The following is a 12,773-nucleotide window of genomic DNA, read 5'->3' on the forward strand; positions in this document are numbered from 1 at the left end:
ACCTTCAATGACGCCACAAGAGGGCAGTACAGCACTACTGTTGTGGCATCCCAGTGATTGCCAGGAATTGATCCCTCCCTGGGTTGTAAGGTAGCTCTGCTTTAATTTTGTGGTAGGTGGACGTATGTAATCAATAATTCCTGCAATTGACTGAAGTGAAGCAATACAATATAATCGGTTTAACTATCAGTTTCACTTTTAAGCTTTTAAGGTGAAGGGAGCAGTGCATCTGAAGGAAATAAAATCAGCTATAAAGCAACCCAATGAATTATTCAATTTGATTCCAGTATATTAGATTTTTTTTTAAAGTACTAACTTAAGATTGAACTTTTTACAAACTACAACATTTTACCCTTTCCAAGTATATTTGGCATTTCTTGCTCTCTCGCCAGATTTTGAATAATTGAACCTTAGAGGACAGGAATAAGCTATCCAAATAGTCATATTGCCCAAAATGCTGCTACATTAAAATTCACGTTGGGACAAGTTGCAAATCTCAACAAAGTGATGGGAAAGTTAAAAAACTTATATGCCAGCAGTGTCAAAACTATGCCCAGAAAAGATCTTGTAAATTCTTTAGGAACAATAATCGGTACATCATCCTCAACAATGGTCCCTTCAGTTGCATAATCACGATATCGAGAGATCTACATTTTTTTTTAAACGTGCAAAGTTGTCCACAAGCAAAAAACACATTTCCAACAATCACAGCTTTGTACAATGATTTAAATGGACCGCATTTGCCATCATGAACAGTGCCGAAGTATGTGTCCCCCGATGCTGCTAAATATGGGAGATTGACCTACCTCATGGTTACTGGATCAAAGTCCTGGTTCACCCTACCTAAGACAACTGAGGGATCAGCCCCTCCCGTGGTTCAGAGACCTGTCGCCATCTTTTCTAAGGATGGACGGTAAATTCCGGCCCACATCTTGAGGATGAATGAAAGTAACCTCGCTTGCCTCAAGAGAGTGTCACGGATTGTGAGAATTCATCACTTCTTGTAGCAGGCTGCTGAGATGTGCCAAGTGTCCCATTAAACCTTGTGTCGCCAGACAGCAGCAACAGGATGTGAGGCTCTGTGCCGCTGGAGAGATTCACAATCAGGACAACATCAGAAAGTCCAGGAGGACATCAGCGATGCCACACAGTCAGGGATTCCAGGATCAACCATATGGTGCTGGTCAACCATTTGGTCAGATTCAGGAGCACGGCCACATCACCCTTACCCACTGCACTAGAGGCATCACCCACCCCACAGCCCCCCAACCCACCCACCCTTGTCAATGTGATTAGTGCATCAGCAACAGTTTATGAGAAAGTCTTTTGATTGTACTATTTTGTAGTGCATAATAATCCATGACCACAAGGGCACGAGGACTTGTAACTTCATGTAATCATTCACAGATAAACAGGTTGGAAATAGCAATATACCGAAGTGGAAGATATATTGCACAGTAAAGTCAAGCTTTCACAGCCTCGGATTGTGCTGAGCTGGAATTCATTCTGTCCCCTTCATTGGATTTCGGTAACTTTCTGGAACGTCCTCTTCGACTATAGGAGGACTTCACTCATACCTGCTGGTTTGTGACATGGGTCTATCTGTGTGTGCAGGTAAGGATGTAATGCTGATGTACTCCTGATTTCTGTAATAGGAGCATCAGCTTCTGCCTTCAGCTGGTCGGCTTCTAATCTCCGGACGTCCCACCCAAACCAACTACCCTTCTACCCCATCTTGAAGGACTCTCCTCTGCTGTAAAACTTTATTGATCCTATTGAAGATCTCAGTATCCCACATTCCCCTATCCCACATTCCCCCTTATCCCACCTCCTCTATACCTTACCCGGTCTCGCCTTGACCGGATGCCATGTAATCATGAAATGGCCCTGGGTGCATCTGGTGAGGCAGCTTCAGCATTTCAATGTGGTTCGGCAGGGTTAAATAAACTGAATAGATTCTATATTACATCCTACCAGATTCCCACAATGACACTTCATGTGTTAGAACCCAATGATCTTACTGTCTTTTTCCTTTCAGTTGGTAAGTGCTTGTAGCTAGGGGGGGGGTGACTCATGGGTCTGGTTACGATGAGAAACAACCTTTGGGTGGGTCTCTGTGCATCATTCGGAAGACCAATCTTCAAAGCAGGGAGGCAGGAGAGTGGGATGATTCTCGTTGCATTCTGGACTGGGTGCTTGAGTGAGCACGGCAGAATTTTGGCGGTCAGGAGAGGAAGTGTACACACCGATTGCTTGAGGTTGGACGATTGAGAGTTTTACAAATATCCCACTTTAAGGATGAGGGGGTGGTTGAGCGAGAACTTTCCAAACAAGCGTTCTCAACATCAAGAGGCCAGTAATTTACGAGGGACATGTTCAAGGGACAGGTTGTGAGCTCCAGGGTTGAAGCGTTGGGGCCTAAATTAGTGCTTTTATTTTGATGCAAAACCTCCAGTTGCTAACATTGAAGGGTCACCAAGCTGAACTGGTTTGGGATAAGTTCATTAGATGGAGACCTCCCAGTATCTCAACACTGGCTGCTGTCATTTTTTGAATAATTCGCTCACTTTTAGATTGGGGTCATGGGTTAGAACTGATCATTTAGTATGGATCTGGCTTACAGTAGACATTCGAGGACTCAGACCCAAACTTTGAGATGCTCCGTGAGGACCCGTTCGAGGTGAGGTCCAGTGTTGCCTTGACGGTCTCTTCGGCATCGTCCTCATTCTGGCTGATGACTGTGGATATGGTGGTCTCCATCCGGCTTACCTTATACATGCTGCTTTGGGTTTGGAAATACTTGGCAGATTTCATCTCCAACCCCTCATAATCACTGTTTTTGACAAATGGACAGCAGCGGAAAACACGACGGAACCCAGCCCGGAACCTGAAACAAAAATCCACCATTGCCTTTCAGGAAATATAATGGCTGGAGAGATCCTCAAAGAGTTTGGCTGCCATTCTCATTGGTCTCACTAGAGGGAACCACTTACACCAATTCTGGGAGTGTCCAGCCAGCTCATCTGGTGGAGTGAGACCTCCCTGTGTCCTTTACAATGATGTCAAGCGAGCCAGAAGTACTGGTGTGGACTTCTAATTGCTCCCCTTGCTCTGAGAGGTCTGGAGGCAACTGCACTAAGAGAGATTAGGTGCCCAGATCACCAGCGGGTGCAAGTGGACTATCAAAAAAGCAGCTGCTGATTTTTAGATAAACCAGCATCAGCCCCTCCCCGCCACATTTGCAGGGTTTTGGGGTGTGGTAGTCAGGGAGTTGCGACTGTAATGGTACAGACACCAATGCAAATGAAATGCTGTCATGCTGGATCCTCAAGCTACAACTTGGGGATTAAACGGTGTAAGCATCTCCGACATTGATACACACACCGAATGATAGAAGCATTGCTGTACTGTAAATTCAGATGGAGAATGGAATTGCCAATGAATCCCTACATCGTGAGGGCTAACGCATGAAGACAGCTACTTTGGTGGGATCCTGGTGAGCAATTAACGCCCATCAAATTGTAATCCAGTGGAATTCCGCAGAAGTGATGTCCGAATGGATCATTGATAACAGCATTGATGTAATACAAAGTCTCAACACAGAAAAGCTACCAAACAATATTGGACAACAAGGCAAACAAATAAGGAGACATGAGGGCAAAGCTGGGGTCAAACTTCAATGAACAATGTAAAGGAGGAAAGAGAGGAGGAGAATTTCAACAGGGAATATCGGAGTTTGGGATATTGACAGCTGAACGCACAGTTGGTGCAATGATTAAAATCAGGAATGCTCCAGGTCAGAATTGGAGGTGTGCAGATGTCTGTATAGGACTGGAGATTAGAGATGTAGGGAGGGGCAAGGCTGTAGAGGGATCAGAAAACAAAGGTGAGAATCTTAAAATCAAGTTGTGGCCCTAACTGGGTCAGTGAGCACAGGGTGGGCAGGACTTGGGCTGAGGTAGAGTATGGGCAGCAGAGATGTCAATCAGATTGACCAGGAGTGTATTCGAATAGTCAAGTCTCCAGGTGATTAAGCTTGGAGGAGGTTTTCAGCAGCAACTGAGCTGAGGCAAGTGTGGAGTCAGGTAATAGTAGAGGTGAAAAGAGGCAGAGCTCAAGGTAGTGTGAATATGTGGTTGGAAGTTCATCTCAAGGTCAAGGTTGTGAACAGTCTGCTTCAGTCCCTCACCCAACTTTGCTCCACAGACCCTGGGGAATGTTCCTGTGTGCTGGTCATGACTTTGTTTGAAGGGGAGTGGGGAGGAGTTTCCTTCTCCCTGTTGGCACTTACCGATCATTGAGGCAGCAGTAGATGATGGGGTTGTACATTGTAGAACTCATGGCAAGCCAGATGATGGCCAGGTACACTTGTTGGATGTACCTTTGCTGGTAGATCTCAGGGTGGAAGAGATGGAGCAAGAAGTAGATGTGGTAGGGAAACCAGCACACAGCAAATGTGACCACCACCACAATCATCATTTTCACCACCTAAGGTCAGGGATAAAGAGCAGCTTTTAAGTTACTCAGTCTTCTAGAATAAGATTTCTAATTTCCAATACAGCCATACTTCAAGGTGGTAGGGGGAGTTGTCACTATCCACCAATGGAACCCAGTTGGGGAATGACATCCCTAGAGCATCTCGAAAACAAGGACTCCTACATTAGACTCCTATTTATTGACTACAGCTCCGCCTTCAACACCATAATCCCAGCCAAGCTCATATCAAAGCTCCAAAACCTAGGACTTGGCTCCCCACTCTGCAACTGGATCCTCAATTTTCTGACCAAGAGACCACAATCAGCAAGAATGAACAACAACACCTCCTCCACAATAGTCCTCAACACTGGCGCCCCGCAAGGCTGCGTACTTAGCCCCCTACTCTACTCCCTGTACACACACGACTGCGTGGCAAAACTTGGTTCGAACTCCATCTACAAGTTTGCTGACGATACGACCATAGTGGGCCGGATCTCGAACAACGATGAGTCCGAATACAGGAGGGAGATAGAGAACCTAGTGGAGTGGTGTAGCGACAACAATCTCTCCCTCAATGCCAGCAAAACTAAAGAGCTGGTAATTGACTTCAGGAAGCAAACTACTGTACACACCCCTGTCAGCATCAACGGGGCCGAGGTGGAGATGGTTAGCAGTTTCAAATTCCTAGGGGTGCACATCTCCAAAAATCTGTCTTGGTCCACCCACGTCGACGCTACCACCAAGAAAGCACAACAGCGCCTATACTTCCTCAGGAAACTAAGGAAACTCGGCATGTCCACATTAACCCTTACCAACTTTTACAGATGCACCATAGAAAGCATCCTATCGGGCTGCATCACAGCCTGGTGTGGCAACTGCTCGGCCCAGGACCGCAAGAAACGTCAGAGAGTCATGAACACCGCCCAGTCCATCACACAAACCTGCCTCCCATCCATTGACTCCATCTACACCTCCCGCTGCCTGGGGAAAGCGGGCAGTATAATCAAAGATCCCTCCCACCTGGCTTACTCACTCTTCCAACCTCTTCCATCGGGCAGGAGATACAGAAGTCTGAGAACACGCACGAACAGACTCAAAAACAGCTTCTTCCCCACTGTCACCAGACTCCTAAATGACCCTCTTATGGACTGACTTCATGAACACTACACCCTGTATGCTTCATCCGATGCCGGTGCTTATGTAGTTACATTGTATATGTTGTGTTGCCCTATTATGTATTTTCTTTTATTCCCTTTTCTTCTCATGTACGAAATGATCTGTTGAGCTGCCTGCAGAAAAATACTTTTCACTGTACCTCGGTACACGTGACAATAAACAAATCCAATCCCAATCCAAAGATCTCTGAAGCAAAATTTAGTGCAACTTGACTCATATTCTGGAGCTATTTCAATTCAAACATGTCATGCAGCAAGTTACCTCTTCCTATGATTGAGCTGCTCTTTAACCAGGAGCTGGGATGTTTGTGAATAACCCAGGACTGATTCACCAGTCTGTGACAATTCATAAAAACGTCCATCTGAGCAAGCTTTGATACATGGAGGGATTAGGAAAGGGAAGGCAAATGGGCTTTATTCCAGTTGAACAGCTAGCATTGACACAGGCACAATTGTCGAAATGCTGGGTGACATTGGTGATTAGCCAATAACACTCCTCACAAGAGCCTATTTCACCTCTCGTGCTGTCCCTCAGTGCTGTATATCCTCTGGTTCTGTTGTATAATTGATCATGGGACTGGCACGGTATGTAGCGTTCTTGAGGAGGCTGATTGCTTGGACCAGCCAGCTCCAAAAGCTCATTCTTTCGAGAAATGGAAGTGCCCGACAAGAGTAACTGGAGAAGGCAGCATCAGGCCAGGCCAGACCCTGTGAAGAGGCATTATCTGAAAGGCTATTGACAAGCCACTATGGGGTAAAGGGAAGTAGACCGAAGGAAGAAGGAGATGGCTGAAACGGTAGGGGGAACAAATTCAATACTAACAATCCAAACGGGATTTAAAAATACTTGGAGAAAATATTCTACAGCTATGGGGAAAGGAGATGTGTATAACGAATATTGGGAAGATTGTTCAGAGAGGTTGGAGATTGTATATGTACAATGAGCTGAATGCCCCTTTCCGCACTGTATGATTCAATGAGACAATAAGGGACACGTTCCTCAAATTTGTTAGGTTATTGGCTGAGCAAGGGCCCACCTTCCAAGATGTTCATTGAACAAGTTACTTGAGCGTTCAAGGATCAGGAAGCACACGTTGGACTGTTTTTCTGATGGGATTAAGTTTAAGTAGTTAACTACAATTAACAAGATATTGTGTAATATCTTGTGTCATTCTTATTGTGTCATTCTTATTTTCTGCTTTAAACAAGAGGATGGTTGCACACATCACCCCGCCCCCAGCACCATCCTGCATTGCTCCCAACATCTCAAGTGAGGTTTGGGTGGAGAAAAACGGTGTCATTTCTGATATTCCACAGCCACTGGGCTCACTCACCTTCCTCTTGGCAGTCATCTGCTCCCTGTATCTGTCTGAGGAATCTCCTGGAATCTCACTAGCCCACAGTGTCGTTCCAACAACAGTGTAAGCATAACCCATCACTATCAGAGGCAGGAAATAGACGAAGACTGTTACACAGACATGGTACCTGTCAGGGAGATTCATCAGTGGTTAATGAAGACAACCATTCAATATTTCTGATTTCTGATAGATTATCAGCATTTTAGGTAGCTAGGTTAACTCACAAATGAAAGACAGCTGCTCCTTGGCTTGAGAGGGAGAAAACAACGAACAAACAAATGCGTATGATGACATGATTCTGACAGGTCAACTTATATAAACCATCAGAAATGATACAGCGTGTGGAGAATGGTCCAGCAACTAGAAGGGAGATCTAAATTGACTTCCACTCTTTTTCCCATCCAAGGTGGTCTGGATTTTCCACCTGGTCTTATGGATCATGGATTAAATACTTGGAGAGTTCGAGACATTTGTAGGCTGGGAAAGTGGTGCTTCCTTATCATCCTTTGAGCAAATATGCCAACAAATTTCTCTCCCTAAACAATCCTTTTTAAGTATCTGCAACTTAGAGACTTTACCTTGTATGAGGAACCTTAACTCCACTGTTTGTCCGGTGGAAAGTATCCTGATTTCTGCAGAGCAGAAACAGTTGATTAACAAGTTTTATGATAACTTGTGTTCTAGTTCCTGTTGTAGCACATTGGGCATCTTGCAGTCTCGGGAAAAACACTTGGCAACTAATATTGATGAGGAGACAAATGGCAGTACATGGGATTACACCAATAAAGTTTTGGTTTGCAATAGAATGAGGGAAACTCAGCTTAAGATGCTGTACCATTTGCATATCATGCCTAGTCGAGACAACTGGTTTGATCCTGCTACATGCCCGATGTGCCTAAAATGCCTAGCAGTAGAGGGTGATTATATACATTGTATGTGGACCTGTGTTAAGATTCACTCCTATTGATCTGGTGTAGTTATTTATTTATTTATTTATCGTACAGTGCGAAACACAGTGTTAAAAACAAGAATGTCAGGCGTCCGGTGACGTGGGCGAGCAGGGCAGCCACAGCACCACGAGCTCCCGCCGGTGGCCGCGATTCGCGTCGATTTCGGGGAAATCCCCGAGACCCCACGCACTCCCCGACTATTGTCGGCCTTTGGGGCCGCCACGAGCAGCCAGCGGGGCCGGTTTAAAAACCGGCGAAGAACCCCGCGTGGGTGTCGGGCGGCGGGGGCTGAGGCGCTGGGCCCGGCGTGGCGTCGAGGTCAGAGCAGCGGGCGCGGAGCGACGAGGAGGCCGAGGCAGCAGGCCCGAGGCCAGGGCACCATGTAGGGAGGGTGCTCCACGTCGGGTGGCTCCCACTTAGGAGCTCTGGGTGAATGCAGAGGAGACAGAAAGAAGGTTTAAGAAGTTTGATAAAAGTTTTTTTTTCTCTCCCCTTTTTTTCTAAAAAAAATAAGTCAGATTGATGAAGGACAGGAGCGTAAAGGGGGAGAGAGGAGAAAGGAAAGAAGATAAAAAACAATAAGCTGCTAAAGGATGTGACGAGCAGCGTCAAAGAAAGGTGGAGCTGGAAAAACAGTTTGTGAGGCACATGGAGGCCTTGAGGAAAGAGACGGCGGTCGTGTTGAGGTCATTGGTGGAGGAGGCAATCGGCCCGATGAGGGTGGAGGTGGCACAGGCATCGGCCGAGGTGAGAGAGCAGGGCGAGAAGATGAAGGAGGTGGAGGAGGCCGTGTCACGACCCAGCGACCAGGTCACCTCGATGGGGGACGAGCTGCGGAGGGTGGTGGAGGTTAACAGAGGGCGCCGAGCAAAGCTGGAAGACTTGGAAAACCGCTCAAGGCGGCACAATTTAAGAATTGTGGGCTTGCCCGAAGGGACCAAGGGCCCAAGGCCAACGCAATACTTCGCTAAGAAGTTGGCGGAGCTGATGGGGGAGTGTGAAAGCCCCACCCTGTACGAGCTAGACCGAGCTCATCGGTCATTAAGGCCGAAGCCCAAAGTGAACGAGCCGCCAAGGGCAGTAATTATCTGCTTCCATAAGGTTTGCATGAGGGAGAAAGTATGAAGCTGGGCGAAGCAGGAGCGTGAGGTGCTGTGGGATGGTCCTGCGGTTCAGATCTACCAGGACTTGATGGTGGAGTTGGCAAAAAGACGAGCGGAGTTTGGGCGAGTGAAGGCGGCTTTGTACAAGAAGGGGGTGCGATTTGGTGTGGTGTACCCGGCGAAGTTGAGAGTAACATATAACGCCAAAGACTTTTATTTTGAGACAGCGGAGGCGGCTGAGGCGTTCGTGAGGGCAGAAGGCTTGGGACAGACGTGAAGAGCGGAACTGGAAGAGAGACTGTGGACTGTGTTTGAGTGGCTGGAAAATATACAAATGTTGCAACTTTCTTTTTACTGATTTGTATTGAAATTGACTTCTCTTTGCATTGTTACAGAGTTCAAGTTAATGGCGTTCTGTGTTGCGATGGTTAAATGCGATGTTAGTGAATTGTAGGGGTTGGATTGTTGGGTTTGTTTTGGTTTCTCTGGGACTGGGTGGAAGGGGACAAGAGGTCTTGGCGTGGGGAGCCACCCGCACTAGCTAACTAAAGTCAGTTGGTGAACGGGGGTGAGGTGAGAGGAGGGCTGCGGAAGTGGGAGCCTGGATAGCAGGCTTCAATGGGCCTATGAGCCGAGCGAGAGGGAGGAAGGGATGGATGTTCAGGGATGTTTTTGTAGGGGGGGGTTCTTGGGAGGGGGGAAGGGGTTCGATGTTAACAATGGACAGGGGCGGGTCAGGCTTATCGGGCAGGGCCCAGTGGTATGGTGATGGTGGATAAGAAAGGTGGGGGGGGGTGAGAGACCCCCAGTAAGGATAATCATGTGGAACGTGAGAGGGCTAGGAGGTCCGGTCAAGAGATCAAGGGTGCTTGCACATCTTAAAAGTTTGAAAGCCGATGTAGCAATGCTGCAGGAGACTCACTTGAGGGTGAAGGACCAGGTGAGACTTAAAAAGGGTTGGGTTAGCCAAGTGTTTCACTCCGGATTTGATGGAAGGGCTCGAGGGGTCGCGGTGTTGGTCAGCAAAAGGGTACGCTTCCAGATGGAGAAGGTGGTGGCAGATCAGGGGGGTAGATATGTGATTGTGGCAGGGGCACTGGAGGGGAGATTAGTGGCGCTGTTAAGTGTATACGGTCCCAATTGGGACGATGTGTGATTCGCGAGGAAGGTGTTTGGGGCTATTCCCGACTTGGACACGCATGAGCTGATTGTGGGGGGGACTGGAACCTGGTGCAGGAGCCAAGATCGGACAGATCACGGCCGCGCTCGCTGGTATCATCAGGGGGGGGCGAAGGCGCTGGCTGGGCTAATGGTGGAAATGGGAGGGGTGGACCCTTGGAGGTTCCTGCACCCAAGGAAACGGGAGTATTCGTTTTTCTCAGCGGACCATAAGGTATACTCGCGGATCGACTTTTTTGTGGTGGGGAAGGCTTTGCTGGCTGGAGTCAAGGGGTCGGAATACTCTGCAATTGCAGTGTCAGATCACGCTCCGCATTGGGTGGATAAGGTGCTGGAGAAGGGGGAGCGCAGAGACCGGGGTGGAAACTGGATGTGGGGCTTTTGGGGAACCAAGTGTTCTGTGAGAAAATTGAAAAGGTAATTAAGGAAATGTAGTTTCAATTGTACGGGTGAGGTGTCGAAGGCAGTCGTCTGGGAGGCTCTAAAGGCGGTGGTGAGGGGTGAGGTAATTTTGTTTAAGGCCAGGGTGGACAAAGAGGAGAGGTTGGAGCGCCAGAGGGTAATAGATGAGATGTTGGAGGTAGGTAGGAGGTATGCAGAGGATGGGGACCCGGCGAAGATGGAAAAGAGGAAGGAACTACAGGCGAGCTTCGACCGACTGTCCACCAGGAAGGCGGTGCGCCAACTGAGATGAGCAAGGGGTGCAGTTTATGAACATGGAGATAAGGCGGGGCTATGTTAGCAGGTCAGCTCCGGAGGGAGGCAGCGGCAAGGGGAATTCTTCTGGTGAGGGATAGGGCAGGGATGTTAGTGGTGGCTCCATTGCTGACTAACAAGGTTTTTGAGGCGTTTTATGAGAGGTTGTAAAGGCAGAGCCACTCGGGGGAGACCGTGAGATGCAGGAATTTCTAGATGGGTTGGAGTACCCGAGGCTAGGGGAGGGGGACAGGGCTACATTAGAAGGAGCAATAGTGGAGCAGGAGATAAAGGATGCGATTGGGAGGATGCAGTCGGGGAAGGTGGCAGGGCCGGATGGGTTTCCGGTGGAATATTATAAAAAATGTAAGGATAGGTTGGCACCCCTGATGGTGGGGATGTTTGAGGAGGCGATAGGGAAGGGGATGTTGCCGCAAACCTTGGGGCAGGCATCGATTTCACTGTTGCTAACAAAAGATAAGGATCCGACGGAGTGTGGGTTGTATAGGCCCACATCACTTCTGAATGTGGACGCAAAAGTGTTGGCGAAGGTGCTGCCGGGTAGGCTGGAGGAGTGCCTCCCGAAGGTGATAGGGGAGGATCAGACGGGGTTCGTGAAAGGGAGGCGGCTGTTTTCGAACATTAGGAGGGTTTTGAACGTTGTTATGGCACCGGCAGAAAGAAAGGAAACAGAGGTAGTTGTGGCATTGGACGCCGAGAAGGCGTTTGATCGGGTAGAATGGGGATACCTGATGGCAGTGCTGGAGCAGTTTGGGATTGGACCAAGGTTTGTGAACTGGGTAAAGCTATTATATAAGGAACCGAAGGCGAGTGTCCGCACAAATAATATCAGTTCGAGATACTTCTCTCTCCACCGTGGGACGAGGCAGGGATGTCCTATGTCCCCCCTGCTGTTTGCACTTGCGATTGAGCCATTGGCCATCGCATTGAGAAGTTCGGGAGCATGGAAAGGAATAATGCGGGGGGCGGGGGGGATAGAGCATAGGGGGTGGGATTCTCCACCCCCGCGCCGAAGTGGCCGCGCCGTCGTGAACGCCGTCGGAACGGACCCCTTCCTGACCGATTCAGGCCCTGACAATGGGCCTGGATCGGCGCCGCGTCATCTACCCGCGCCAGGCCTTGTCGCCCGCGTAAAAGCGGCGCCACATAGATGACGCGGCCGGCGCCGCATAACGGATGTCATCCGCGCATGCGTGGTTGCCGTCCTCTCTAAGTCCGTCCCGCAAGAAGATGGCGGACGGATCTTGCGGGGCCGGGGAAGGAAGGAGGTCCTCCTTCAGAGAGGACGGCCCGATGATCGGTGGGCACCGATCACGGGCCACCCCACATCTGATGTACGCCCCGGTGCAGGATCCCCCCTCACCCCCCCGCAGGCCGCCCCCCCAGCGTTCATGCACCATCCACGACGGCAGCGACAAGGTGTGGACGGCGCCGGGGGGAACCCGCCGTTTTGGTCTGGCCGCTCGGCCCATCCGGGCCTCAGAATAGCGGGGGTGCCGGAGAATCGCCATTTTGGGTATCTCCGGCGATTCTCCGGCCTGCGGCCCGCGAAACTCGACCGGGCCGTTCCCGCCTCTTGGGAGAATCGCGGGAGGGTGTCGGACCGGTGTCCCCGGAAATTTTGGCGGCCCAGGCGATTCTCCCAACCGGCGTGGGAGTGGAGAATCGCGCCCAGGGTGTCCTTATATGCCGACGACTTGCTGCTGTATGTGTCGGAACCGAGTGCGTCGATAGGAGGAATATTGGAGCTACTGCGGGTATTTGGGTCTTTCTCGGGGTACAAGCTGAACCTGGACAAGAGTGAGTATTTTGTGG

At 49.2% G+C, this 12,773-nt stretch overlaps 1 protein-coding gene across 1 annotated transcript in view; it reads right to left on the bottom strand.

The window, feature by feature from the left end:
* Positions 1-1,280: 1,280 nt before the first annotated feature.
* Positions 1,281-12,773, bottom strand: part of LOC140396931 (substance-P receptor-like) — a 124,168-nt gene continuing 112,675 nt past the window's right edge. The window contains exons 3-5 of the mRNA XM_072485866.1: positions 6,986-7,136; positions 4,292-4,488; positions 1,281-2,887 (exon numbers count right to left, since the gene is read on the bottom strand). Of these exons, the coding sequence (XP_072341967.1) occupies positions 2,602-2,887; positions 4,292-4,488; positions 6,986-7,136 (634 nt within the window). The 3' untranslated portion in view covers positions 1,281-2,601. The remainder of the gene's footprint in view (positions 2,888-4,291; positions 4,489-6,985; positions 7,137-12,773) is intronic.

The sequence above is a fragment of the Scyliorhinus torazame genome, chromosome 20 (genome assembly GCF_047496885.1).
Source record: "Scyliorhinus torazame isolate Kashiwa2021f chromosome 20, sScyTor2.1, whole genome shotgun sequence".
In the NCBI taxonomy this organism is placed as follows: Eukaryota; Metazoa; Chordata; class Chondrichthyes; order Carcharhiniformes; family Scyliorhinidae; genus Scyliorhinus; species Scyliorhinus torazame.